Source organism: Momordica charantia, assembly GCF_013281855.1.
Source record: "Momordica charantia cultivar OHB3-1 chromosome 3 unlocalized genomic scaffold, Mcharantia_2.0 BLBB01000003.1, whole genome shotgun sequence".
NCBI lineage: Eukaryota > Viridiplantae > Streptophyta > Magnoliopsida > Cucurbitales > Cucurbitaceae > Momordica > Momordica charantia.
Window position 1 is genome coordinate 23404490 of NW_028275161.1, and position 24953 is coordinate 23429442.

General features: G+C 35.5%; 5 protein-coding genes across 12 annotated transcripts; 3 read left to right on the forward strand and 2 right to left on the reverse strand.

Moving 5' to 3' along the window:
* The first annotated feature begins 4567 nt into the window (after window positions 1-4567).
* LOC111008652 (uncharacterized) lies at window positions 4568-6757 on the forward strand. The gene has a single exon (XM_022281401.2). The coding sequence runs from the start codon at window positions 4816-4818 to the stop codon at window positions 6361-6363; it is 1548 nt and encodes a 515-aa protein (XP_022137093.1). The 5' UTR covers window positions 4568-4815; the 3' UTR covers window positions 6364-6757.
* Window positions 6758-8753: 1996 nt separating this feature from the next.
* Window positions 8754-13799, forward strand: LOC111008911 (myosin heavy chain-like protein). 5 transcript variants are annotated; one of them, XM_022281787.2, is made up of 9 exons: window positions 8754-8862; window positions 8947-8982; window positions 9335-9453; window positions 9843-9902; window positions 10160-10262; window positions 11314-11899; window positions 12435-12567; window positions 12765-12932; window positions 13016-13799. In XM_022281787.2, the coding sequence occupies exons 3-9, from the start codon at window positions 9379-9381 to the stop codon at window positions 13073-13075; spliced, it is 1185 nt and encodes a 394-aa protein (XP_022137479.1). In that variant the 5' UTR covers window positions 8754-8862; window positions 8947-8982; window positions 9335-9378; the 3' UTR covers window positions 13076-13799. The 5 variants fall into 5 exon arrangements, with proteins under 5 accessions (XP_022137479.1, XP_022137478.1, XP_022137476.1 ...); XM_022281786.2 differs by having other exon boundaries at window positions 8857-8982; XM_022281784.2 differs by lacking the exons at window positions 8754-8862; window positions 8947-8982 and having other exon boundaries at window positions 9117-9453; window positions 13016-13124; window positions 13405-13799.
* Window positions 13800-14643: 844 nt separating this feature from the next.
* SNAP33 (soluble N-ethylmaleimide-sensitive factor adaptor protein 33) lies at window positions 14644-17218 on the forward strand. Its single transcript, XM_088121558.1, has 7 exons — window positions 14644-14987; window positions 15169-15227; window positions 15434-15975; window positions 16199-16292; window positions 16396-16520; window positions 16741-16838; window positions 16966-17218. Exons 3-7 carry the CDS (start codon window positions 15508-15510, stop codon window positions 17063-17065), a joined length of 885 nt encoding a protein of 294 aa, XP_087977684.1. The 5' UTR covers window positions 14644-14987; window positions 15169-15227; window positions 15434-15507; the 3' UTR covers window positions 17066-17218.
* A 937-nt stretch (window positions 17219-18155) lies between these two features.
* LOC111008892 (LYR family of Fe/S cluster biogenesis protein) lies at window positions 18156-18740 on the reverse strand. The gene has a single exon (XM_022281760.2). The coding sequence runs from the start codon at window positions 18579-18581 to the stop codon at window positions 18315-18317; it is 267 nt and encodes an 88-aa protein (XP_022137452.1). The 5' UTR covers window positions 18582-18740; the 3' UTR covers window positions 18156-18314.
* A 279-nt stretch (window positions 18741-19019) lies between these two features.
* LOC111008890 (heparanase-like protein 1) lies at window positions 19020-24085 on the reverse strand. 4 transcript variants are annotated; one of them, XM_088121554.1, is made up of 11 exons: window positions 23660-24084; window positions 23289-23530; window positions 22362-22620; window positions 22224-22260; window positions 21957-22140; window positions 21533-21681; window positions 21220-21453; window positions 20564-20753; window positions 20318-20443; window positions 20088-20187; window positions 19020-19558 (listed from the first exon to the last, which is right to left on the reverse strand). In XM_088121554.1, exons 3-11 carry the CDS (start codon window positions 22569-22571, stop codon window positions 19178-19180), a joined length of 1611 nt encoding a protein of 536 aa, XP_087977680.1. In that variant the 5' UTR covers window positions 22572-22620; window positions 23289-23530; window positions 23660-24084; the 3' UTR covers window positions 19020-19177. The 4 variants fall into 4 exon arrangements, with proteins under 4 accessions (XP_087977680.1, XP_087977682.1, XP_087977681.1 ...); XM_088121556.1 differs by lacking the exon at window positions 23289-23530 and having other exon boundaries at window positions 23660-24085; XM_088121555.1 differs by lacking the exons at window positions 23289-23530; window positions 23660-24084 and adding an exon at window positions 23206-23225.
* Between the last annotated feature and the right edge of the window lie 868 nt (window positions 24086-24953).

A 24953-nucleotide genomic window follows, 5' to 3' on the forward strand; every position in this document is an offset into this window, starting at 1 on the left:
AATTTCATTTTTGAAAGCCAACTTAAAAAGTTAGTTCAAAATGTAACTTCCAGAAAGGACACTAGAAAAAACTACCCTTAGCCCATTCTTGAGAATTTGTCCTTTTAGAAACAGATCCAAGTCTTTACATTTGTACTTAAAACTTGGAACAGTGCCTCTAAATCTATTACAGTCTCTGGGTGCTTTTATCTCCAAACAAATCTGGTCTGTCCAATCAAATATATAGAAGTAAAGGTAATGAGTTTTCTTTTTGATAGTGGTGAGAGCAGTAAAATTTCAATGATGTTTCACCTGCCTGATTATGTTTAGCCACTAATTTAGTGTTTTGGCTCACTTTCCAAGTGGAAAGGGGATTCACGTTCTGCCTACATAGTGCTAAATATTCATTCATTAATTACATTGTTGAAATGCAATTTCATTGGAAGCTACTTGAGATTCCACAATCATGGTTCAAGGTAGGAGACACATTACTTATAAATAGTAGATCTGTCCTTTAACAGCTAACTGCTTTGTACTGTTAGGCTTTGATTTGTCTGTAGATTAAATTAAGATTCTAATGGAAAAAGTCACTTGTTTTCTGTTTCACTGTGAGATGTGGATAACTATGTTATTTAGTCTTAGAATATTCTCAAGCCAATGCATACACATTTTGGCTTTGGCTTTGGTTCCTTGCTCATTTTGGTGTCATGTCACCTTCCACATGACATTTTAAAAATCTTTTGGAATCCTTCTTTTGGCCTAACTCTGAACTTTTAGGCTTACCAATTCCATGGGACTTCATATGGCCACAATTGAAGGTATCTTAGATTCTAAAGATTTGTGGTATGTACATATAGAATACGTGCACGGTAGATGTATACGTTTGTAAATTATATGAGTGAATCGAATGTTTACGTCATTTTCATGCAGCAAATACTTGAAATAGATAGACTTTTATACAAAATATGCGGCTACGTTGATATTCATCTTGTTAGATTCTATTTAAGTCCTCTCCCAAGTCAAGTCTTTAACTTGGATATGCTATTTTTCTTCTCTCTATTTTGAATCACTAGCGAAGTAGTGAATCCAAAAAAGCTAGAAAGTGCTTTTGTTTGTAACATTGTTTTTAAGTTCTATGATGAAGCTAATATTTTCTTTTAAGGAGAAATCTAGGTGATTACTTTCTATTTGGATAAGTTTTAAATGTTATATATTGTATTGTCAAGGCATTGGCCACTGAAGGGTTTGAATAACAATTAGCAAACAAAATTTTCATCATTCATTTACTTATTAATTTAATTGTTTTGGGTCCTTGATTATGACTTAATTTATAGTAAGCAGGTTAGCTATTCTGTTTTGTAGTAATCAAACTTTTGCATTGATCGACCCATATTCCTTTGGATAAGGTGTCTTCTTCTATACAGTGCCCTCTGGCTTTGTTAGCCAAACAGCAAGAAATAACCAAAGGCTATCTAATGGTGGATTAAGATGCTCTAATCTTCAAAAATAAATCCACATTATTGTTTATCCCAAGAACTTGGGGCCTACCAATTTGTTCTTGTTATACAATTTTCCCATCAGTTTATTATCTTCTTCAAGCACTTCATAAAGTGAGATAGCACTAGTTTGCTCACTCTACAAAATGCATAAGAGGCCTAATTTATTAGATTTTGAAACCCTTACTTTGGGACGATAAAGACAACGTAGATGGATCGACTTCATGGGATCTCTCCAGCTATTCTCGTTTTATTTGTTAACCGGTGTGCGATCGGGCTTTAAAATATTGTGGAGCAAAATAAGAGGTGAAATGGGTTGGGAAAGCATAAAGCCAAAGGAGAGCATCTTATCCGAGTCTATATTATTGATGTTCATTATAATATAAAGACAAGGAGGGAAGAATTGCCAATCTTTCCTTTGAAGGAGTATGGTATAGCATAGAATATAGTGAAATTATTTTGAGGAGCATAAACTTTTGAAACCCAAATTTTCTTTACTCCAAAGCCAACCCTCCAAAAGCAACAGTTTCTTGACCTTGTTGAGATGTGATGTGACCCACAAAACAAAAGCCAAGACTTGATCCATCTCCATCTTTGTTTCCAGTAGTACAAGTTATGGTGTTTTCAGAAAATATCAGTGAAACCCCATTTCTCCTTTTGTTGTCTCTCTCCAATGATGGAATAAAGAGAAGGTAAGAGAGAGAAGAAAAGATGAATGATTTGATCATCACAGTTTGGCTGCAAAAATAATACCTGGAGATGTGGATGCAATTCTCCCTTTGGAATAAATATTTATACACTGTTTTTCAAAGCAACCCATATGCTGTTTCTTGTAACTTTTATTTTATTTTTAAGTTGGATGGATCCATTTATCTCCCACTTGTTACAAGGGTCGAAGATCAAAACAAGGGGAATTGAAGGAGGGGCTGAGCTGATATAAAGAGACAAGTAACAGCCTAGAATCAAAGTCAAGTGGCAGCAAAAGGGTAAAAGAGGGGAAAAAACACTTGCCTACACTAGTAGTCTGATTATAACATGCATCGTCGACTAAAAAATCGTGTTCAAACCTCCACTTCTTTACGTCGTACTTAAAAAAAATTACTCCTATCATGATTTTATGATGTGGTAGATTCTTACGAGCAAAAAATTTTAATGGGATTCACTTATCTATTAAATGTAGTCGAAAAAACTAATAAAAATGAATAGGTTAATAAGAGCCCATACTGTTTGGTGTGCGTGAACTTTGCCCCATGAAAAAAAAAAATAATTATCACTTAATGATATGTAAGATTATGAAGGGAGGAAGTAAATATTTGCGTACCATTAGAAATTTTTGTTAGGGATAAGTATTATTCAAGAAAAGATCTAGTACTATGGCAGTACCATACTTCCTTTATTTACATTAGAATTTTATCAAAAATAAATAATTTTTGAATGTTGGTGGACTCCACGTTATTTTTATTACGATGGTGAGAAGACAAACAATGAATGTAATAAGTATTAATAATCATGTGGTACTAGAAATGTTCTGAGTATTATTCTTTGTGTTTAAGCCAAATGCTTGGTTGTTTGCAGCTAGTAAGACACTGACATTATTAATTACTGACTAATGAAGTTTAGTATCCAATGCCAAGCAAGCCGGCCACCTCTTTAACAAAAGCCGGCTTTTTCTAGAGAGAGAGAAGAGAGAGATCTACGATTTGACCATGAAAAAAAGCTATGGTTTTTCAGATGTTTGGACTTTCGATATGAAATATTTGGGATGAAATCAAAATTAAAAGACTTAAAACTGTACAAGTATAATGTCCTTTAAGTTCTTTCGAGTTTAGAGAATTTTTCGCACGAGAGTAGCACTAAAAATTATCTAATTACCATATACTATTTTTGGCTTTTTACTGTAGACTTATTTTCAAGAATTATTTTTTAAATAGAAATTTTTGATATGATTCATAAGTTACTGTTCACCAATGAGGAGTTGTTAAACTATTAGGAAAAAAAATTACTAACCTAATAGGAGCATGAGTTAAAAAAGAAAAGTTGTTTTAGAAACTTCTAAAACAATTTTTTAACAAGTGGAAATTACGATTTATGCAAAGAAAAAGTATTTATATATTCAAGAGAGAAGATCTGCATCCCAAAAGGCAGGGTGCTTTCCATGTTCAATCTTGCGATATTGTGGTTTCAAGTTTCCAAAGCAACATTGACTATTCATTCAGCCCACAGAGAAAAAAAAGGTGGTTCACATCAAGTAAATATTAATTCAACTCCATGCCCTTCCAATTTCTATCATTCTACACTTGTTACACTTTTTTCCCATGCACTAATGAATTTGAACATAAGACGTAAAGTGGTTCAAAAGTTTGGTATATACAACTGGAGTATGTGTCACATAAGACGTATAAAGGACTTAAATTTATGATCTTAAACTATGCCATATAATCATGTTGGTTGAACGGTGTACCCTCAACCAATTTTGAACTGCTCCATTTGAAACCTGTCACTTTGGATGGTAAATAATAAAGAAAAGGGGAGAGATAAGTCCAAATGATGAACAACAGGCCCACAGAGAGAGAGAGAGATGCAGTTCCTTTAGAGGAAGACAAAGGAAGGAATTGTTAGGAAGACAGTTAGTTTAGGAGGTTCCTGAACCATAGGGATAGTGAGCAGTAAGCAGGACAAATCTTGGGCCATTGGATTTGTGGGTCACTTCAGTTGGTGCACGTGCTCCTTGCTTTGCTTTCTTCTTATTTACCCATTTCTCTCTCTCTTTATGAGTTTGCTTTCATGCATGGATTTCTCCTCCCAACATAGTCCACACCACACACAGAACAAACAAGGGAGAGTCTTCTCTTGCTCCCCTCTTAATTTTTCCTCCATGCTTTGTTCAGCTCCATCATTAGCAATAAAGTAGCACCTCCGCAAACTCCTAACAATTTGCCTTTTTTCCCTTTTCTTTTTATTTGCCTCCCTTAAAACTTTCAACTGCCCAAGAGAAGGTAGTGGTGAGAGAAAAAGGTAGTAGAACTACATTAACCAAGCTTTCCTTTTCCACCTTTTGTGCATCAGATCCTGTTCTTTCTCCATGACTAGAATTCATCAAATCTGAGATGGGTTTTCTGTCATCAGATCAAAAAAAGGAAAAACATAAAAGAAAAGAAAACATCAAGCTTGCTCTGCTCTGGTGGAGTTTATCACTTTACTCACTAAATTTGAGCTCCCCACTTTAATTATTTGATCTGGGTCTTCTTGTTTCTTTTCAATTATTTCCATTTCTGAGCTTTGGTTGGCTGGATTTTAGATCTCTCTACTGCTTCTTCCTTGAATTCTAGTTTTCTTGTCCATGGAGGCTGATCGAGTATTGAAACACTTCTGCAAGTTATGCAACAGGAGCTTCCCCTGCGGGAGATCTTTGGGAGGTCATATGAGGTCCCATTTGATAAACAATCAAGCTGAAACTGGTGAAAATCTGAGGAAGATGAATTTGAAAAAAGCTGGAAGCAACTCTGGCATGGACAATTTTCTGGGAGATGGATTTTCTGATGGTTATAGTCTTAGGAAGAACCCCAAAAAGACTTGCAGGCTTGCTGATTTTAGTGCCGAGGACAGATTTTGCAGAGAATGTGGTAGAAGCTTTCAGTCTTGGAAGGCCCTGTTTGGCCACATGAAATGTCACTCGACAGAAACTGAGAGAGTGTCTAGTAATTTGGAGTTGGATAGCCAATCAGACAGTGAAATTGCAGCTGCAAATCGAGGGAAGAGATCTAGAAGACAAACAAGGTACATGGCTGCTGATACTTCATCTTCCTTTTCATTTGGTGCTGCTGCTTCTTCATCTGTTTCTGATCAGAATGATCAAGAACAAGAAGAGGTTGCTTTGTGTTTAATGATGCTTTCTAGAGATGTGGGTGGGTTTTATTCAACCACTGAGTCATCTGACAACGACTCTATGCCAAAGCAAGTTCCATCTCTGGTTCCAAAAATTCACTTCTCCAAAGCTGTTGAAGCTATTCCAACTGTATGCATAAGTGGTAAGATGGTGAAACTGAGAGAATTTCACAGCAGAAAAATGGAGCTCAGCGAGATGGATTCTGCGTATCTCAAATTTGAAGGGTCAAACTCAGAATTCAGTGCTTCTGTTATCAAGGTGAGCAAGAACGATGAGAAGTCTCAGCAAATTGACAGATTTGGGTCAAGTTCCAACAACCGAACAGAGTTCAATCAACCTCAGTTCATTTCCAGCAAGTTCAGTACAGATCAGAGAAAGTTTCATGAGCTTTCCAATCAGGAACTGAGGTCAAACTCCTACAGAAGATCACCACCCCATTATCTGAACTCAGAAGCATACAAAATCAGAGAAAAGAGAAGCAAATTCCAGTGTAATTCTTGCCACAAAATCTTTCACTCATATCAGGCACTTGGTGGGCATAGAGCCAGCCACAAGAAGACCAAAGGATGCTTGGTCTCAAAGACAGAAAGCAGTGAAAATAGCATCGAAACAGAGATTTCTAACGACCCAACTTTTGAAAGTAATCCCACAATCACAGTCTTAGAGATGGAAAATCAGCAAGAATCAGACATGGGGTATGAGAAAAAGAACAGAAAGCATCACCAATGCTCAATTTGCTCCAAAATTTTTAGTTCAGGCCAAGCTTTGGGCGGCCATAAGAGGTCCCACTTGATCGGTGGGTCAGAGTCCAGAAAAAAATTCCCACAAACGACGGCGATTCAGAAACCGGAACCACAGGCAGAAATAAGGGACTACCTGGATCTGAATCTTCCGGCGCCAATCGAAGAAGAGGGCAACAGCCATTTGGGTTCCCTCAAGCCCTGGTGGGTCGGCGCCGGCGGCAGCCATCAGCACGAGCAGGCATTGGTAGGTTTGATCTGACTTTGAGTCCTTCATCGCTTGCGGCTTCGGACATTGTACAGTACAGCCTTACCTTTCGTTACGATTCATTGATTCTTTACGGGTTTCAGAATCGAATTGATAATACCTTTGAATCAATATGATGTTTTGTTATAATTTCTGAGAAACTCAAATTTTATCATTGGAACATGAATTTGCAAACTTTGAAAGGGGAAGAACGGGATTTTTTTTTTCTTTTTTAATTCAAGAACTTGTTGATTCAAACTTTCAATCTTTTCATCTACGTTTGGATCTGGAAATCTTTAAAATGCAGAAATTTCATGTCTTCATTTTTCCTTCTTTTTCTTGAACTTGCTATATAACTATTTAGTACGACACTTGATGAATTATGAATTCTCTCTCTCTCTCTTCTTTTCCTTTTGAAATTTTCTCAATGATTAATATAAGAATTTATATCATATGATACAACTTTTAACTTTTTGTACATTTTGGGCTGTATAGTGTCATGTTTTTATATACTAAAACTAGCTTAGAGTTCAATATTATTTCGGTCCTAGTTTTATTTTAATCTTTTTATTTTTAAGTGATAAATTTTGCACAAAAGTTTATTTTAGTTGTCGGTCAAAATTCTATCTAACAATAGTCTAACTAACATAACAATGATCCAAACTATTTTTTATGAAGGTGAACGACTAAAATTTATGTTTATGAAATAAATATGAAAGTCTAGGTATTAATAAGTAGGAAAATTAAGAAAATTTAGTCCAATAATTTAATAGGTCATATTCAATAAAAGCTATTAATTGAGCAACAACCTAGATTTTAAAGTTTCTTTTCAAATCTTTAGAACCTAAGATGTTTAATTAACTTTTTTGCCGCATTAATTTAAGTACTTCCAATAGGGTTACACATTGTCCGTCATTGGGTGTTGGATGCATATATATATTTTTTGATTAAGTAACTCTGCATGTAATTAGGTACTTATGGGAAGTATGTTTTTTTAATGATTTTTTGGTCGTTGATATGTCTCTAAATGATCTTTTTGTAGTTGATATGTGTTAGACAGTTGAACTTTTAAATGTAATTTTGGTTGAATGCGAATGAGGACGGAAATGAAGACGTTGATGTTGATGTTGATGTTGATATTGGTTAGATTGTATGTTGATATTGATATTGGTTAGATTGTTTGGTTGTAGACTGATGTTTTACCTTAATCAATTAACTACACTTAATGGTGTTATTATGAATTCAAATTCAAATAAACTATTCTATATGGGTAGGACAAATGGAGCCAACCCACTATGTATTGGGGTCAATCAAGTGGCATGGTTTGGTTATATGAATTTATTATTATTTTTTGCATTTAAAATGGGTTTATCAAATAATTAAGGAAAAAATAGCAAGTTTTGTTTTGTAAAATTTTGCCAACATGACCCAAGCATTAAATTGTATGACTTTATTTGGAGATATAATAATAACTATTTATTTTAAGTTGAACCATGGTAAAGTTTGAATTTTGAATTTTGAATCTTCTTCTTTTGTATTTACGATGTTAAAACGGTTGTGCTAACTACATATACTTTGCATAAAGCATAGTAAAACATATAATCTTGTAGCATACGTCTTTACCCTTTATTTATATTGAAAAAAACCTAAGGTCAATATGATATCTTTTTAAAGGCAATTCAAATTTCATAAATAAAAGGAATTCGAATTAAAGAAACTATTACATTTTTCTACCTATTATGAATAATAAAAAAAATCACTTAATTTGATTGAAACAATTTTAATCTTTTTCAATTGATATAAGCATTACGAAAGCAGTTGAATTAGATGAGTTGGGAGGTGGAGTGAATGAATTAGTTTCTTGAACCTTCAAGAAATTAAAGAGTTATAAGAATGTATAATGCATAACATTATTTTCTCCAACAATCTGGTGACTTTCTATTCTATGGTATTAGTTTTCTTAAGCCACTATAACATTTTTTAGACTAATAAATAAAAACATTTTAGATAATTTCTTGTGTGCAATAAACATATACATTCAATTTTTATTTTTCCTTTTTGTAAAACCTAAATGAACTTTTCACTCCTACATGACACATTTTCAAGCTTATATAATAATGTCTCTAAATATTAGAGGGATATTCGGATATTAAACTAGGCATATAGCAAATACCATATAATGCAAACTTTTAATAATAACTCGAAATTAAAAAAAGAGGAAAAAAACACTTTCCTGCTCACCACTATTAAAATTTTGAGAGTAGAAGAGACCGTTGTAAAAAAGTGGGAGAAGAAACATTTTATTTATTTAAAATAAATAATTGTCCAATTTTTAATTAAAAAAAAAAAGTTATCGTGTGTTTGGGCTTCTGAACCGGCCCAAATCAGTTCAATTCAATTCCACCGTCATGCCAGCTTGAAATCTCCGCCATTTTTGGCGGACAATGGACCCGACCATGATTGGAATTGGAAATCAAATCAATTTTTTTTGACTGTGGTTGAATTGTTTTCGAGGTTTCAAATTCTCTTCCTTTTACATTTTGCAAGCCGTTTCTCTCATAATCGATCCGAAATTACAAAATTTTTTGTTTTTCTCAGGTGACCCTTGCGAGGATAAAGTTCGCTTTCGCGAAGGTATGTTAAGCTTCCGGTAGATAAAAGCAAAGTATTGTTCAATGTTCAATGTTCAATATTCTTTGCGTATGGATTACTTGGTTAAAATTTCTAGAAATTTGTTAAAGGTTTTTTTGGCTTGTTGCGATGAATTGACTGAACCCTTCATCTTTAATTGGACCTCTAACGTCTGTTAGCAGGAAATTGATGGAAGTATAATTCATCTTTTTCCCCTGCTGCTGACCTTTTTCTGAAAATTGAAATTGACACTGTTGATTCCCATTTAGGAATGAAAACTTTGTTGTCTTTTTCCTTTATTCTTTTGCTGTCGTTCGATTTTCTTTGATGTCTTCTGATAGTTTTAGATATCCAGGTACTCGCCCTGCCCTGTGCATTTCTTTAGGATTCTCTTACACCATGAGCCGCAGGAGCAATAGCTATAGTTCTTCTGATTTAGAGGAACTTCTAGAGATTGAGTCAAGATGTCGGCAGGTATAATTTCTGTCTTTTTGCTGAATGTTTCTCTTTTGACGGGAGATTAGGAATCATAATGACCGGAAGTGATTGCTTCCAGTTCGAGGAAATATCCTTTCTGCGACCCGTATAATTTCACGTCCAATTCATGATTTTTTCCTGACGTAACATCGTTGCTAAGTAATATTGGCTCAAGCTTGGACATAAAGTAATTTTTTTTTAAGCGAAGAGATTAGTGTTCGAGTAATGGTCATTAACTAGTTTCATCTCCTTGCGTGCTGGCTACTAGGTTTCGTTATTCTCAAGTATTATACGTGTCTTGTATGTTTGGAGAATTTTGATGGCTTAGGACCTTTTCTATCTTATTTAATCTGTTTCTTCAATTGTTATCATTTTCACTTATGCAGCTAAAGAAAGAAAAGGACACACTAAAAGATTCACGACCTCAAAGCTTTGAACTGATAAGGGTAAGGTTTATCCCGAACGTTTTCTTCCCCCCCTACTGTGCAGAATGTGACAAATAATCTTTTATATGCTTGATGTTTGTTCAGCTCCTCAGCAGCTCCTTGGATGACTTTAGTAAATCAAGACTGTTTTAGATTGTCACTTCATAGTCCTTTTGTGTGCTTAGTCAATTTATCTAAAATGAGCACTTGATACATAATGTAGATGTTTTCATTATCATCCAGATGAACTTTATGATTTTTTACTTTGTCTGACGCAGCGGCTGGAACTACATGTAAACTCTTTATCAGAAGCACGCAAGGAAGACAAGCTACGCATTGAAAACTTGGAGAAGGAGTTGACAAACTGCTCACAGGAAATAGGTACAGGAAGTTGTCTGTAATGTAGCATGTTCGAGAGCACTTCTAATTTGGACTCTTATAAACTGTGAAAGAACATTTGAGGAACCTTTTATAATCATTTATAGGCTAAATTGATAAGTCTATCTTATCAATGAGCTTATTAAAACGGACTTTTATTAACATTTAACATCAGCTGAAGACATAGAGACAATAACATAATTTATGAAAGCTCAATAGGTTATGTTTAAATGGATATAGAATTGAAAGACACATGCGACTTTTTTCTGCGGAAGGCGGAAGTTATCCGAAAGATTACGTTCCCTTAATTTTGATACAGTAAACAGTCACTATGAAATCTTGATCCTATTTAGCACTTAAATCACCTTTTTAACCAATTATATGCAGACAAATGCTTAAGACTTGGAGTTAAGGAAGTGATTTATTATTATCATTATTATAATGCGCAGAAAGATTATTTGTGTGATTTTGTGCTATCTGTACTCTGGACATTGTGAGCAGCAAAGACTAACAGAACTTTCTGTGTTTGGTATGGGGAAGATCTGAGGAAAAACATATATTTTGTGGTTATTAGATGGTGTTTACTGTAGACTTCTGTAGCTACCCTGCTTTTTTGTTTAAAGTCAATTTGAAGAGTTGTTTTTTCTTGTAAGCTCCTAGGCTTTGGGGGTTTAGCACTCATCCCTTCTCACCCCGTTTTGAACATTTCTTCTAATATCCCTGAAACTTTAGCAATATTATTAAATTATCAAATTATTTGTTTTTTTTTATAGATTAGTGGTCAAGATTTTCTTTCGAAGACTCCTACTTTTCTCTTAATTTTGAAGTCATTTCTTAACGTGGATAGTCTTTTCTAGCCTAAATGATCATTTGGATTGAGAGTTCATTTAAGGAATATTATTGCATTTTAGAAACATTAATGATTATAAGAAAATGGTGATTGTTGAATTTCTGGCATGGTCTTGATGTCTGTGGCATCATGCTATCTTCCATTTCTGACATGATATTCTTGCGAGTTCTTTTTTAACTTAGCCCAACACGACATTCATCACAGATTACCTGCAGGATCAACTATGTACAAGGAACACAGAATTGAACTGCCTTGTAGACCACGTTGAAAACCTAGAATTTAAATTAGTTCACATGGAGCGTTTGCAAGAAAAGGCTGGCAGGTTAGAGGAAGAGGTGAAGCGTATGCAATCAGAGTGCCTCTTCTTGATGCAGAAATTAGATGGCAAGGAAAAGGAGCTACAAGAATCAAATTCCAATATAGAAAAACTCGAAGAGTCCATCTCGTCCATGACATTGGAGTCTCAATGTGAAATCGAGAGTATGAAATTGGATATGGTGGCCATGGAACAGCGTTACTTAGAAACTAAGAAGAAAGTTCAGGAAGAAGCTTTTCATTTAACTGATAAAATGAGTAGATTGATTGGGGAGCTTCAGAATGCAGAGAAAACTATCGAGTCTCTGGAGAAAGAAAATGAGGAACTCAGGAGAGAGCTGGATATGTCAACAAGAAATGCCTCCACATTTTTTCGAAGGGTAGATGAATTGATTGAAGACAAGGAGAGGTCACAAAATACTATGTTTTCCTCAAATGACCGAGACAGCGAGTTAACATCATTTCTTGACACTAGGTACTTTTGTGATATAAATTTAAAAATCCTTGGTCTTTGCCTCTGGATTTTCATTACTTTGGGAAGTGTGTTAGAACATCACTATGCACCATATTTGTTGCTCCATAAGGCTTTTTTCATCACAAATTTCTATGGCTTTTCTTTTCGTTTTTTTTAATCAAACAAATTTCTATGGTTACTGTGAAGTTTCCTTTTCAAAGTTTGGTCTTATCAGATTTTAATAGTTAATACAGGGTTCGGATTTTATTTGTTGACTGCAAGTTATTTCGAGTTGTTATAGTGTCCTGATGAAGTTACTTTCTGTCAGTGGCAATGGCATCATATTTTTGTTTGCTTCGTACCTGCTTTCCTTCTAAGTTCTAACCAATGAAACTTTCCACCAGTGAAGAACAAAAGCTGGATTACAATCATATTACATATCTAGTCCTAAAGAGTCCATTGGTACAATTTTGAACCGCAAATTCAAAAGTGAAGATGCAAGTTCTTGGGTCATCGTTGATCATTGATCATTTACACATTATATTTTATGTAACAGCTGTGGAGAAGTCTTGGGCCATCTTCTTCCAAAATTAGAAGTTGCACTATCTGCGGATGCAAATTCAAAAGTGAAGATGGATGCAATGGCACAGGAGATACATGATTATGAACTTCTTGTAAAGCAACTCAAGGTATGATGCATATAGCAGCGCAGTTGTCTCTGATATTCAACAGACTAACGCAAGATACTCATTGAGACTCCAATTGGTTTCCTTCATTTTAAGTGGTTTTTAGAATCCAATTGTTCCAGTCGGTTAGTTCTTTTTTCTAGGCAATAGGATTATATTTGTTTGAAGCCTCCATGTTTTAACATTCTAGTTGTTGACAGGAGGAGTTAAGAGATGAGAAGTTGAAAGCAAAAGACGAAGCAGAGGATCTTGCTCAAGAAATGGCTGAGCTAAGGTACCAAATTACTGGTTTGCTTGAAGAAGAGCGCAAGCGCCGGGCTTGCATTGAACAGGCATCTTTACAGAGAATTGCACAGTTGGAGGCACAGGTATTATGCCTGGATGTGGAGTTCTTATATCCCATTCAAAGCATCATATCTATATATTTTTCTATTAATAGCTTCTTTTTTAGGTTTCAAAAGAACAAAGTAAATCATTTGCTGTTGCAAGACGGCATATGCACGAAATATAGTGGTTGGAGCATGAATCAAAAGCTGCTCGAGGAAGAATGTCAATCAGAGGTTTGCATTGCTTCCATTCCTTCTATATTGGGTATAATCATGACAACTGAGTTGGTTCTGCTACCGGTTTATGTTATCATGCCAGTATTTCTGGGAATAGGATAAAATGAAGAGATATTGTATCTTTGCACTTTGTTCTTTAAATAACGTCATCAATTGGGTTTCCAGACATATTAGTACTGGTTAAGAATAGATCAATTATACTCATTTGTGGAAACCATTCTTTTGACCTACCTCTCTCTCATCTTCTTCCTCATGCTCATCAATTCCAATGAAGTAGCTTACTTTGTGAGAACCTCTGGAACATGACTGCTGAATTTTACTGCAAAACCCTCTTGGTTTTTCCCAGATGCTGTATTTGGATCCCCAATTTTGTACCGACTACTCAGAATTCAGCTAATTTAGCTTCTTTCGGAGGAAGCACACATGCATCTGTAGAAGATGATACAGAAAGATAGTAGATTAGATTCCATTAGTGGATTTGTGCTATAGGTGGTTGTTCATTGTTGCTGTAATCAGGATTCTAAAGTAGATTTCCTTTGCACAGTTTTTTTTTTTTTTTTTTTCCTTTTTCTTTTTTCCTTTTTTGGATGTATATATACATGTATCTGGATCCAGGTGCTAAGTTTGTTCATTTTTAATATGGGAAGTTTTGTATGCACTCATTTCCATGTACCCACACATCTATCTCTATTCTCTACTCATCTTGTTCTTCAAAATCAACTCAGTGTGGAGAAAGGAAAACTGGCGGTGAGTCTGACTCTCAAGTCTTGTGAGAGTTGTAAAAATTTGATGAAGCAGAATGAAGTGAATGGATATTTACTTTATAAAAGTTTGATGCCAACATACAAAATGCCCTCAACTGTTGAATTCAAAGTTTATTTATTTAAAGAGTTTTCATGAACTTAGCTTTTGAAAATAATTAAAAAAACATTAAAAGACAAATTTATTATCAAAAATTTAAAAGTTAATAATAGAATTACTATCTAACCAGGCTTTGATAACAATAATTCGGTTACAAAACATATTGGGTGCATCATGTTTTAACCTAATTCAACAATTGTAGGAATATGATATAATAATTATATTTTTTAGTTTAACAATGGTAGGAATAGAAAACAAACCACCGACTTTTGAAATAGTAATAAATATGAACTCGACTTTTAAAATAGTAATAAGTATGAACTCATCTTCCCCAACCAACAAATTTTAGTGTCCAATTAATATTATCTAGGGAAATTTAATGACGCTAGTCATTAATTTAATGTATATGAAAACGAGGTTTCTTTAATTTAAAATATACTTTTCTACGGTTAAAAAAAACTTTGTACAAGTAATAGTAAAAAAAACGACGTGCATATTTTGCCCAATCATACGGCTGTCCGTACAAATTTTATCATTTTTTTTAAAGATTTTTATATTGATCGTATCGTATTTCTGTTGGAAGGGACACAAAAAGGGAGCAGACATTTCAAAATTTCTCACAGCTGTTGGTTTGGGAAACTGCAACTGTGGAACCTTCCGAGCATTTGAAGTGAAGCAATTGTGTTTCAAAGGCAATCAAAGTCGATTTCCGCACCGAGATTATGCATTGCAATCTAATTTTTGACCTAATCCATCCACACTATTTGCTGATTTTTTTAACCTTTCTTTGCGATGAAAAGTATTTTTCAAAGAAAAGGAGCTACGCCAAAAGAACTGTTTTCTTAGTTTATAAATTTTTGACCAATTTATGCACTAGAACTTTGACTTCCATTTTAATCGCTGCAGAAGATTTTTACATCTGGAGCTCGCAAGACGCAGGAAGCAGATTGCATAAGTCCATCTAAAGGAAGACAAAAGGTCAATCGAGCGGTTAAAGGGGTAAGATTTTTTGATAGCGTCTTCATTGTTCCACTTCTTCGTGCTAGTTTCCTCTTTCAAGAATTTTCTCAAACGCGGTTTCTTAATTTATTTTCTCGTTGCCCAAGTCGTTTATTTAGTGCCAACCCATCGCTCTCTATTGCGCCCTTTAAAATCTAGAATTGGGTTCTGATTTTTGCAGTTTCCTGAGTTCGGGTTAGTGAAATTGCTTCGGTTCTCTTCGTCTGTGGAATAGTCAAGGTACTCGAGTTTTCTTTTCTTGGATTTTTGTATCTGGGTTTTGATCATCAACTTCCTTCTTCACCGCCTTTTCATGATTTTGTAAATTATCTTGTTGTCCCCTTTAGTTTTTGATCGTGCCATCAACTGTTCTTTTATTACATCCTAAATCTTATCACATCTAGAATTGGGTTCTGATTTTTGATCTCGCTGTCTTGTTTTTCCAGGAAAAACTTTTAATCCGTAGGATTACTTTGTCCCATTTACATTAAAGCCGATTTTGCATTCTAGCCCTCGAAAAATGTTTGGTTCGAGGAAGGCTCATTTTAAGATAGGGAAGCATAGTTCTACCCCAAATCCAAACCCGTTTGATTCTGATGATGATTTTAAAGCTAAGCAAAACCAGGTTTCTTCTCAAAGGACTTCATCAGACCCTTCATTAATGACACAGAACTTTAGCTCCAATCCTTTTGGTGATGATCATGAACATGCCCCCTCATCTTCGAGTTCGTTAACTTGGTCAGAAAGGAACAAGTACAAGAACGATTTCCGTGACTCGGGAGGAGTAGAAAACCAATCAGTGCAGGAGCTGGAGAATTATGCTGTTTATAAGGCTGAGGAGACCACAAAAGCAGTGAATGGCTGTCTAAAGATTGCTGAAGAGATAAGGGACAATGCTACCCAAACTTTGGTGACCTTGCATCAGCAGGGTGAGCAAATTACCAGGACTCATATGGTTGCTGCTGACATTGATTATGATCTCAGTCGGGTATGTTCAATCTCCAATTCGTTCACGTGTCTCGGGAGGACTCGATGAAACACCAAGGATTCGATCTCCGTGTTTCATGGTCTAGAAATTACTGGCTGTAACTTTAACTTTTCCTGTTTAAGTCTAACCTCTATCATTTCTTTATTTGTATGATGATTTAGCTGTCAAATTATCCCCCATGACTTTGTTTTTGAAGTGATTTTTTCTTTTCTATGAATACCAGGGAGAGAAACTGCTGGGAAATCTAGGGGGAATGTTCTCCAAGACTTGGAAGCCAAAGAAAACTCGGCCGATATCCGGACCTATTATAACCTCAGGTTAGTTTCTTTCTTTCTTTATTTCTGCTTCTCTTGAGATTCAGAGTTAGATGGGTATTTGTTTTAATTCTGTGAAACTGATCTGCTTATGGGTATTTTGCAGATGATTTAGTGAGAAGAAAGGGCAACCACTTGGAGCAGAAGGAAAAGTTAGGACTTACTCATAAGGGACGGACAAATACAAAAGCTGCATTTTCTGAACCTACCAATGCAATTCAAAAAGTTGAGGTTTGTATTTTCTGTCAGTAATTACTTGAAAAGAAAGATTAACATCTCAACAAACATTTTGAACTATTTCTTTTGTCTTCTTCATTCTTTCCAGAGTTTTTTGGTTATAGTCATTCCTTACTTCTTGCACAAATCTGTAGCATACGCGTAGCATATTATCGTCCAAAATGCAGTTTGTGTTAAATCATTCATCATGTTCTCAAAATCGTACATAAAACAGGTAGAAAAGGTGAAACAAGATGATGCACTATCTGACATGAGCAATATTTTGGGAGAGCTCAAGGAAATGGCTGTTGACATGGGGTGTGAAACTGACAGGTTAGTTCTATTTCAATTCTCTTCTAAATTCCAGCAATAGTTGTGTGCCTGTTCTTGTGAGTGAAAGACAAAAGATAAAAGACAAGACGTACAGTAGAAACTGAGGTGACTCTGGTGCTCGTTACAGGCAGAACCATGCTCTGGATCATGCTTCTGTTGACGTCGAGGTGCTCAATGACCGAGTTCAAGATGCCAACCGACGGGGTCGTCGTTTGCTTGGAAGATAGAGTTGAAGGCCTTCACGTTTGCAATTGGTCCGTTGATGCTTATTTGCATCTCTCACCTCTCTTTTTGTATCCATTTTCATGGTTTTGTACTCTTTTTGCTGCCATAAATAGATATTCTGTCCCTTGTCTTGGCGACACATTTTATTCGGATCACTGTTTGCTAGTACTACAAAGAAACTACACTGATTCAAAGTATACAAACGAACACATATGAATGAATCCATTCAATCAATTAGTTTGACAATGCTTGCTAGTACTACAAAGGAACTACACTAATTCAAAGTATACAAACGAACACATATGAATGAATCCATTCAATCAATTAGTTTGACAATGCAATTAGAACAGTGCATTTTCGAACACATGGTCTTTCAAAGATCTTAGTCCTGATGAACATGAAATGAACAAGGATGCGCAATGCAATCTTTAGTAACAACTGGTTGCAAGCTCTTCTGTCAAACTGAAGTAAAAAGTTTTTGCAAATAAGTATTTTCCGTATCCGATTTCAAGCTGATATGAGCTAAAAACAAGTCAAATAAGTTGCCAGAGATGGGTCAAATATGGATGAATCGTGACTCGTGAGTGTCTTCAAAGAGATCGATAGAAGATGCAAGAAACTCGAAGCAACCTATTTTTTATGAGTTAAGATGTTAAAAAACATACGATTATCGCTTCATCAAATAACAGGGTCGCCCCCTAATTCTACAGAAATTCCTGTTCTGTGAGCATTGGATAGTGTTCAATCTCAAATTAAGAACTTCACCCATTGGCACTCTTCGCTTTCATTCTAATATTATCTGGTAATCTTTGACATCAAACGGAATTTCACATTTGACGATCTTCAGAAGCACCAAAATTTGGAAACCCAGAAAAGAAAATTCATAAATCCATCGTAATAGGACTCAGGCGTAAAATCGCGTGTACCTCTCGTTACTGTTACCTTTGGTATTTATAATAGGACTCAGACTTGATAAATTGGAAGCAAAAATCCCTAATTTTCCTTTTGCCAAGCATATTGCGGTATAGAGAGACAGGTTGTGCTGCTAAGAATACTTGCTAAACATAGATTACAGAAATTAAGCTCGCGAGATAACTCCAGAATACGATGGGAAAAACTTTGCTCATTGTCGATAACAGAGTGCTAATTTACAGTTCAATTCCAACAAAAAAAAAATTCTCAAATAACTACAAATTCATAGAATGCGAAAGACTACCAGAAAGCACCATGAGAGACGGAAAAAAATGGAAATCAGAGCTTAACATCCATGATACTCTTGACCTTGGGGGCGTAAAGAGAGTAAACAAGGGCCTGCCTCTTCGCAACCTCGAGCTGAGCTTTGCCGCCGGCGTAGGCGGAAGAGATCGATGAAGGATCGGAAAGACTCCGATTTTCTCGGAAGGCATCAATGGCGCGGCGTTTGGTGTATTCTCTGATGTTGTAATCGGAGAATTGACGCGCCGTGCGCAGTAGAGAACGGAACAGCGAGAGGATTTCAGACCTCGACGGGGTTGCCATCTCCGCCGGAAGATACGACGAATAGAGAAGAAATCAACAAAAGGATGAAAAACGCCGAAATTTTTGGTTTTGTTGGGTATGGTGGAAAATTTCTTCGGTGTGGGTTTTGGTTTACTATAAATATCAATTATCAAATCTGCAGAGGCAGAGCAAAACCCTTCTCGTAGAGCTGCTGTGTAAATTAATTATCAGGTAAAAAAAATATTATTTTGGTCCATTATATATTTTAAAGTATTTGTTTTCCTCGTTTATTTTCAACTTTAATGATAACTTTAATTAATTTAAATCATTGTACTTATTTTACTTTCTAAAGAGTGACCATTTTAATTTAGTTTAGTTAGAGGTAAACATTGGTCGGTTGATTTTGGTTTTGTACACTGAAAGTGGACTATTTGATTTTGGTCTATCGAAAACTAAAAATATTTTGAGCTCTGCATCAACCGACCAAACCGAAGTCGCCCTTTTTTCCCATAGCAAATAAAGAGGCATTTACATTGGCATATATCATGCATCAACTTAAAACTTGATAATACAAACTTGAAAACTGTGCAACAAATAAAAGAGAAATGAAGCCTTTACTGCTGTTTGAAAACAGATCATTGGCAGGTTGGAGCTTCAAAATTTGGGAACACTATGAATGCAATGGACAATGGAGCTATAAGAATTGGAGAATTGACATTATTAAAGACAGGGTTTAGTTGTGGAATTTCTCCATCTTCAGTTAGCTCTAATGGAACCCCATTTAGAACCATGGTTTGGCTTTGAAGGTAGCCATCTTTTGGAGTCAAGTGATATTCCTCTCTTGATATGGACAAATCTGATGCTTTGTTTCCAACCCAACTTACTGTTTTCTTGATGCCTTCCATGAAAGAGCTTCCTCCACGGATTTTCTTCACTTGGATAGTTAAGCTGTTCCGAACGCCTACTATGAAACGTGTCTGGTTGCTTAAATTGATAAACAGTGCAGTTATGCCAGCCTGCAACAAGTCGACATGGAGCAAAACGACTTAAATCGAAAGCTGAAATGGATACAAAATCTTCTCTAAGATGCATCAATCTCTCTAACTGAGCAGTGAGCACTCAACCATAGCACAACTTTAATTAAAGGAACAATCATGGTGCAAAAAACAGCTTGGCAAAAAACAGCTTGGCAAAAGCTACAGACAGTAAGTTTATCTATCCAGAGACAGCTCTAGGTGGGATGAGGATGCTTCTTCATATTTTTCGCAAAATAATGCATACTTAAAGACGATCGACTACAAGCTTGAATTCTTTAGGATAGTATGTAGTTGCAGAATGTTGGGTATCTACAATGATTTTGAAAGGATTGTTGAAACTGAACAAGCCATGCTGTCCACGGGTTAGACCAATTATACGTTCGAGAACTCAGGTATGTCTCTGGAGATATGAGCTCACAAGACTTCAACTAGTGCACAAATTCCCACTTTTTGTTTCCAGTTCTAATTCAAATTACTGGAAACCATAGCAAAAGTTGCAAAGTCTTACTCTTCCTTTCGAGCAATGAGCATAAGAGCGCAAAAAGGAAGATGCATCGCTCTCGACAGCAAGAACACCCGTTCCCATAAGCCGATGCCATAGAAGTGCACTGTTCAGGAAAACAGACGTTTCAGAATTTGATGAGGCTGAAAGTGAAAAACAAAGAAAATAATTTCGACAGAATCCCTCCACCACTTCCCAAGACAAAAGAGAGAATTCCAATATTTATATGTTCTTGCCTGTAAAAATCTGGATTCGGCACAAATGTGCCAGTGTTTAGGAGACCATAATTTCCACCAATTAATGATTGTCTGCAGTAGACCTTTGTTCTGTACTTGGATGCCATACCCAACTGATCCAAGTACCTAAGCGTAAACGATATATCAAGCACAAGAAACAAACATAACTTTGAGACTCTTATTCTTCAGGCAAATGATTAATGAAACTCAGGTCGTAAAAACTAGTTGAGTTTCACAAAAAATTACCAAAAACTGTTGACGAATGTGTTAGATACATGATGACCACCGCTGTTGTAGGCCCCACCTGATTCGCCTACCCACGCTGAAGCCCATGGACCATATGTTTGGATGGTTTGATCAAGTTTGCTGAATGTTTCTGATGCTTTGCTCAAGTAATTAGGATTCAATATCTTACTCACTAGATTGGGATCAACACCTAGAGTGCAGAGAATAAGATGTAAATGTAAAAATTTTAGAAGATATTAAAATAGCACTGGCAAGTGTTTAGCCCCCTATAAAAGGTCAAAAGGAGTACTTGAAAATGGAGCCTACATATATTCATCAAGGATTTTCAAGATGCCCTCCACTAGTTCATTTGTTGATAGAAAAATAAGCTTACAATTATTAGAGTAATCTAGACAACAAGGACAGGCCTAAACCTTCCTCCTCATATTGGCAGTAGCTAAGTTTCATGAGTTCAGAGAGGATATGTAAGCAGGATTCTAAACTTAATTACAGCTCAGTAACTTTCCCACCGGCAACACAAACAAGGTGAATATTCTAAAAATTTATCACTATGTCATCCATCCTTCCAAATTCAATTTCAAATAAGCTGGCCGTTTATCATAGGATGTGTGAAAATAGAGGAAGTAAAACTAGAAGTTGATACCGTATTAGCACACCTGGACCCAAGTTATACATATGATGGGTGACGATATTGACTACATTTGATCCTGAAACCTGAAGAAGTTTTGCATACCAATCCTGCTCATAAAATCCTCCAGGTGCTACAAGAGATGGTTTTGAGTTGGAATCTTGGTACAACTCGTCAATGATGTTCTTAAGTTGGATCAAGTCTTTCCCGTACTGGTCAGCAGCAACACTTGCACCGACACCACTTCCACTCAATTCATTACCTGCAGTGGCAAGATGTTGTTAACTTAGCTCAGAGTAACGAAGTTGATAAAAACAGTGCAGACAGTTTATTGTACATACCAAATTCCCACGAATCCATCACATATCCCTTTGAAATGGTATACTTCATAAAATCACGAGCGTTACTGTAGTCCCAATTTCCTCCCCACTGAATTCTACCGATCTTGTGCCTCCCATAAAGTGCATTCAGGCCAAATGTTACAATGGCTCTGAAATTATAAAATATTAGAGAATGGTAAGGTGCAAAACCATATAATAAAACTCATATTTCTATTCTCTCCCTAGCTCATTATAGTTTCACTTTCAGTATAGGAAGTTCTATGAAGTCCGATCCAGATTATGGATAGAAGAGTGATTTTTTAGCGAACTGAATTAATCAAAATTTCCCTAAAATATAATTCAGAAAAGATAACAATTTTCTTTATAGAAATATACATAAGAAAACTGGTAAAGATTATAGGGATGCAAAATGAACAAACCTTACCCTGTCTTGGAGAATAAATAGTTTAGCTCATCCCACCTATTCATGTGTAAACATCCCTTTGAAAAACCAAATAACCCTGAGCTTATCTTTTGAAATGGATGGCAAGGGAATTTCAAGCTTTCGACATCATATAATACTTGGTCTTGCAAAGAGCCACCAATTCTTATCCTTAAATTGTGGAAGGCTATTTCAAAAAGAATGTGAAAGTTAATATTATTTGAAAAAAGAAGTAACCAACAGTGTCCAATTGAAAGATCAGACACAAACCTTGAATTGCCTTGGAAAGAAGAGGATGAGATAGGTTCTGCAAAAAAAAAAAAAAAAAAAAAGGAAGGATATGCCATTTACCAAAAATCCAACAAATAAATTCATTAAAGGAAGGAAATTTGCTTAGACAATCCTTACCAAATTGATGACGGATGAGTACCCCCATGGACATTGGTTGTAATCACACTTATCATGAGGCCACCAATCCAGGGTAGCACAGATGAAATTGTAGTCAGTTTCTGAAACTTTCGCATTAGCATTGATTATAATTCTAGCACGTTCTATGTCTTGAGCCAAAATAGCAGGTAGAGAAACTACGAAGAGAAGCAAGGAGAATCTAACATCCATTGCTTGGGCAATTGATACCGTCTTTCACCAGCTCAACAAATTATACCGACTGAAAAGAAAAAAGAAAAGATAAGAAATTCAAACTTAGAAAGATTAGAACAAGAAGAATTAAACTACATCATAAGCCTGTGGTGTTGGAGATCTCAAAAGGAGTAAAAACTTTGGCATACAGTTGTAAAGGAGATAGAGAAATTTCAAATGTAACTTGGAAAAAAAACTGAGTGGGATATGGTTTCATCATTCACGCTATCAAGAAATTGAGAGAGACATTTATGATTAAACAGGAGCACTGATTAAAGATAATTTTCAGCTGGGATGTAAAGAGGATTAACAAAACAATTAGTTAAAAAAGCAGAGAACAGACTCAAAAGGCATAGAGGTCAAAATTGACAAATAAAGAAATCATACGTTTGACCAGAATATTATTGCTTCTAATAATATAGTATTCACATGATTTTCCAGGGAATGCCCTTGCCCTTTTCCACAACACCATAATTTTCCAAACAATAACAGGAAAAGTAAACAAGCAATGCCCTTGTATTTGCTACAGTGTACCCACAAGAATTTTAAACAAGCAATGCCCTTGTATTTGCTACAGTGTACCCACAAGAATTTAAGTGATCTTAATGCTCACATTTACAAATCCCTTTTGATAAAAACCATTGACAAAAAATTCTGAAGGAATCCAGCAAGAAGATGAAAGCAGATAGAACCCACCTCAAATTCAAGACATCTCATCAATAATGCAAGAAAATGAAGTGGAGATGGCCTCTGAAGCAATTGCCACCTGACGTCAAGAATTTTTAGCTGAACCACCAGACTTTCCTATTCCTATCTTGGACTTTCTGCCACTCTAACAACTAGGAAAACCAAGTTGCAAGTAATGGGTCGGCCTTAGAAATGGCCGGCCAGGCTTTATATTTCAACGTTCTGAAGGGGATGTGGGCTAAACGCCAAACCTAAAGGTTGGGCATCTTTTTAGTCGAATACCAATCACAGCTAATGATAAAATAATGTGACGAAATAGTGATACAACAGAAATATAATATGGGTTAGTTTGCATTAAAAGTTAAGGGAAAGGGCTTCACCGAATCCTTGTGCTTCTGAGGTGGGTGGCTTCTGGTTCTTGACTCTTGAGGGGAAATGCCCATTTGGGGTGCTTCACATGATCTACGAAAGCTGACGATGGTTTCTCCCTTCGATTTTAGCACTGAAAGCTTCATTTAGATCTGTGAGGAAGAAAATGAAGTTATTGCTAAAGAGATTGCGATCAATGGGTGATGGGTCTCTTTTTTGTCATCTAACATAATCTGTGATTGTTCTTTTCCTCGCACAGTCGCCCTCAAAAAGTACACCCACCAAAAGAAGTAATTGGTTCGATTACTCAATCTCAATTTCCCTGTCGCGTCTACAGGTACAGGGTAAAACGAGGGATTTCCCATTTCCCACCATATCTTCGTCTACTTTCTACTCCGTAACTGAATCTGAAGGTATCATTATAGAATATGGTTGCAGATTACTCAAGCCAGCACTACCCCAAAATTACTTTTGTTATAATGTGTGATTATTTGCACCTTTTCTCATTTATATACATTTACAAGAATTGTCATCCATTTCAACTCCAAAGTTTGTAGCTTTTCGCCGATCGACTGATCTTTATTAATTTTTATTTTATGAAACGATCAAAACCAAAAAAATCAATGGATAATGGAGTGAATGGATTTTTTCTTTTCTTTTTTTAATACCGGAAAAGAGTAGTATTGAAGTATAAATCGCGGGCACCTTGGCCTCCCACATAAAATCATTGTCGTACAATACAATTTTGTTTAGTACAATTAATACAATTTTATTGAAAATTAATGTTTGCCATGAATGTTAATGCGAAGTCAAATAACTAATTATTTCTTATTACATGCCAACTTAATCTTTCAATTTTATATCCCCATATTTATTGTACTAAAAAAAATTAATGTAAGATCATATCATATGATTTTTCTCAAATAAAATGAACTTGGATTAATAATCAAGTGCCACTTACACTACATTTAAATTCCAATTTTCATCAATTTCATTAATAATTCATGGAGGAAAACATATCTTCTAAGCCCAGTTATCTTATTCTAATCACGCTTTCTGTTAGGTTTGTAAGGAGAGTACAAACAAAGTCTCACATTAATTAAGAAAGTGAATAATCATGGGTATATAAACAATGACAATGATCTTCATTGTATGAAGCATTTTGGGTGAAACCAAAAGTAAAATCGTGAGAGCTATGTCCAAAACGGACAATATCATACAATTGTTTTTACTCAACCAGTTGCATTGTCTAATTGTATTGTCATTACTTTATTCATAAATTATAGGAGTGGACCCAAAAAACCA

What these genes read in the sequence shown, in the direction of transcription:
- LOC111008652 (XM_022281401.2), top strand. Translation starts at nt 4,816, where the DNA reads ATGGAGGCTGATCGAGTATTGAAACACTTCTGCAAGTTATGCAACAGG.
- LOC111008890 (XM_088121556.1), bottom strand. Translation starts at nt 22,571, where the DNA reads ATGGATGTTAGATTCTCCTTGCTTCTCTTCGTAGTTTCTCTACCTGCT. An exon ending in ACTCATCCGTCATCAATTTG is followed by an intron (nt 22,261 to 22,361) that starts GTAAGGATTGTC and finishes TTTTTTTTGCAG; the next exon opens with AACCTATCTCATCCTCTTCT. An exon ending in TCTTTCCAAGGCAATTCAAG is followed by an intron (nt 22,141 to 22,223) that starts GTTTGTGTCTGA and finishes TTTTTGAAATAG; the next exon opens with CCTTCCACAATTTAAGGATA.
- LOC111008892 (XM_022281760.2), bottom strand. Translation starts at nt 18,581, where the DNA reads ATGGCAACCCCGTCGAGGTCTGAAATCCTCTCGCTGTTCCGTTCTCTA.
- SNAP33 (XM_088121558.1), top strand. Translation starts at nt 15,508, where the DNA reads ATGTTTGGTTCGAGGAAGGCTCATTTTAAGATAGGGAAGCATAGTTCT. An exon ending in TTGATTATGATCTCAGTCGG is followed by an intron (nt 15,976 to 16,198) that starts GTATGTTCAATC and finishes TATGAATACCAG; the next exon opens with GGAGAGAAACTGCTGGGAAA. An exon ending in CGGACCTATTATAACCTCAG is followed by an intron (nt 16,293 to 16,395) that starts GTTAGTTTCTTT and finishes GGTATTTTGCAG; the next exon opens with ATGATTTAGTGAGAAGAAAG.
- LOC111008911 (XM_022281784.2), top strand. Translation starts at nt 9,307, where the DNA reads ATGTCTTCTGATAGTTTTAGATATCCAGGTACTCGCCCTGCCCTGTGC. An exon ending in TTGAGTCAAGATGTCGGCAG is followed by an intron (nt 9,454 to 9,842) that starts GTATAATTTCTG and finishes TCACTTATGCAG; the next exon opens with CTAAAGAAAGAAAAGGACAC. An exon ending in AAAGCTTTGAACTGATAAGG is followed by an intron (nt 9,903 to 10,159) that starts GTAAGGTTTATC and finishes TGTCTGACGCAG; the next exon opens with CGGCTGGAACTACATGTAAA.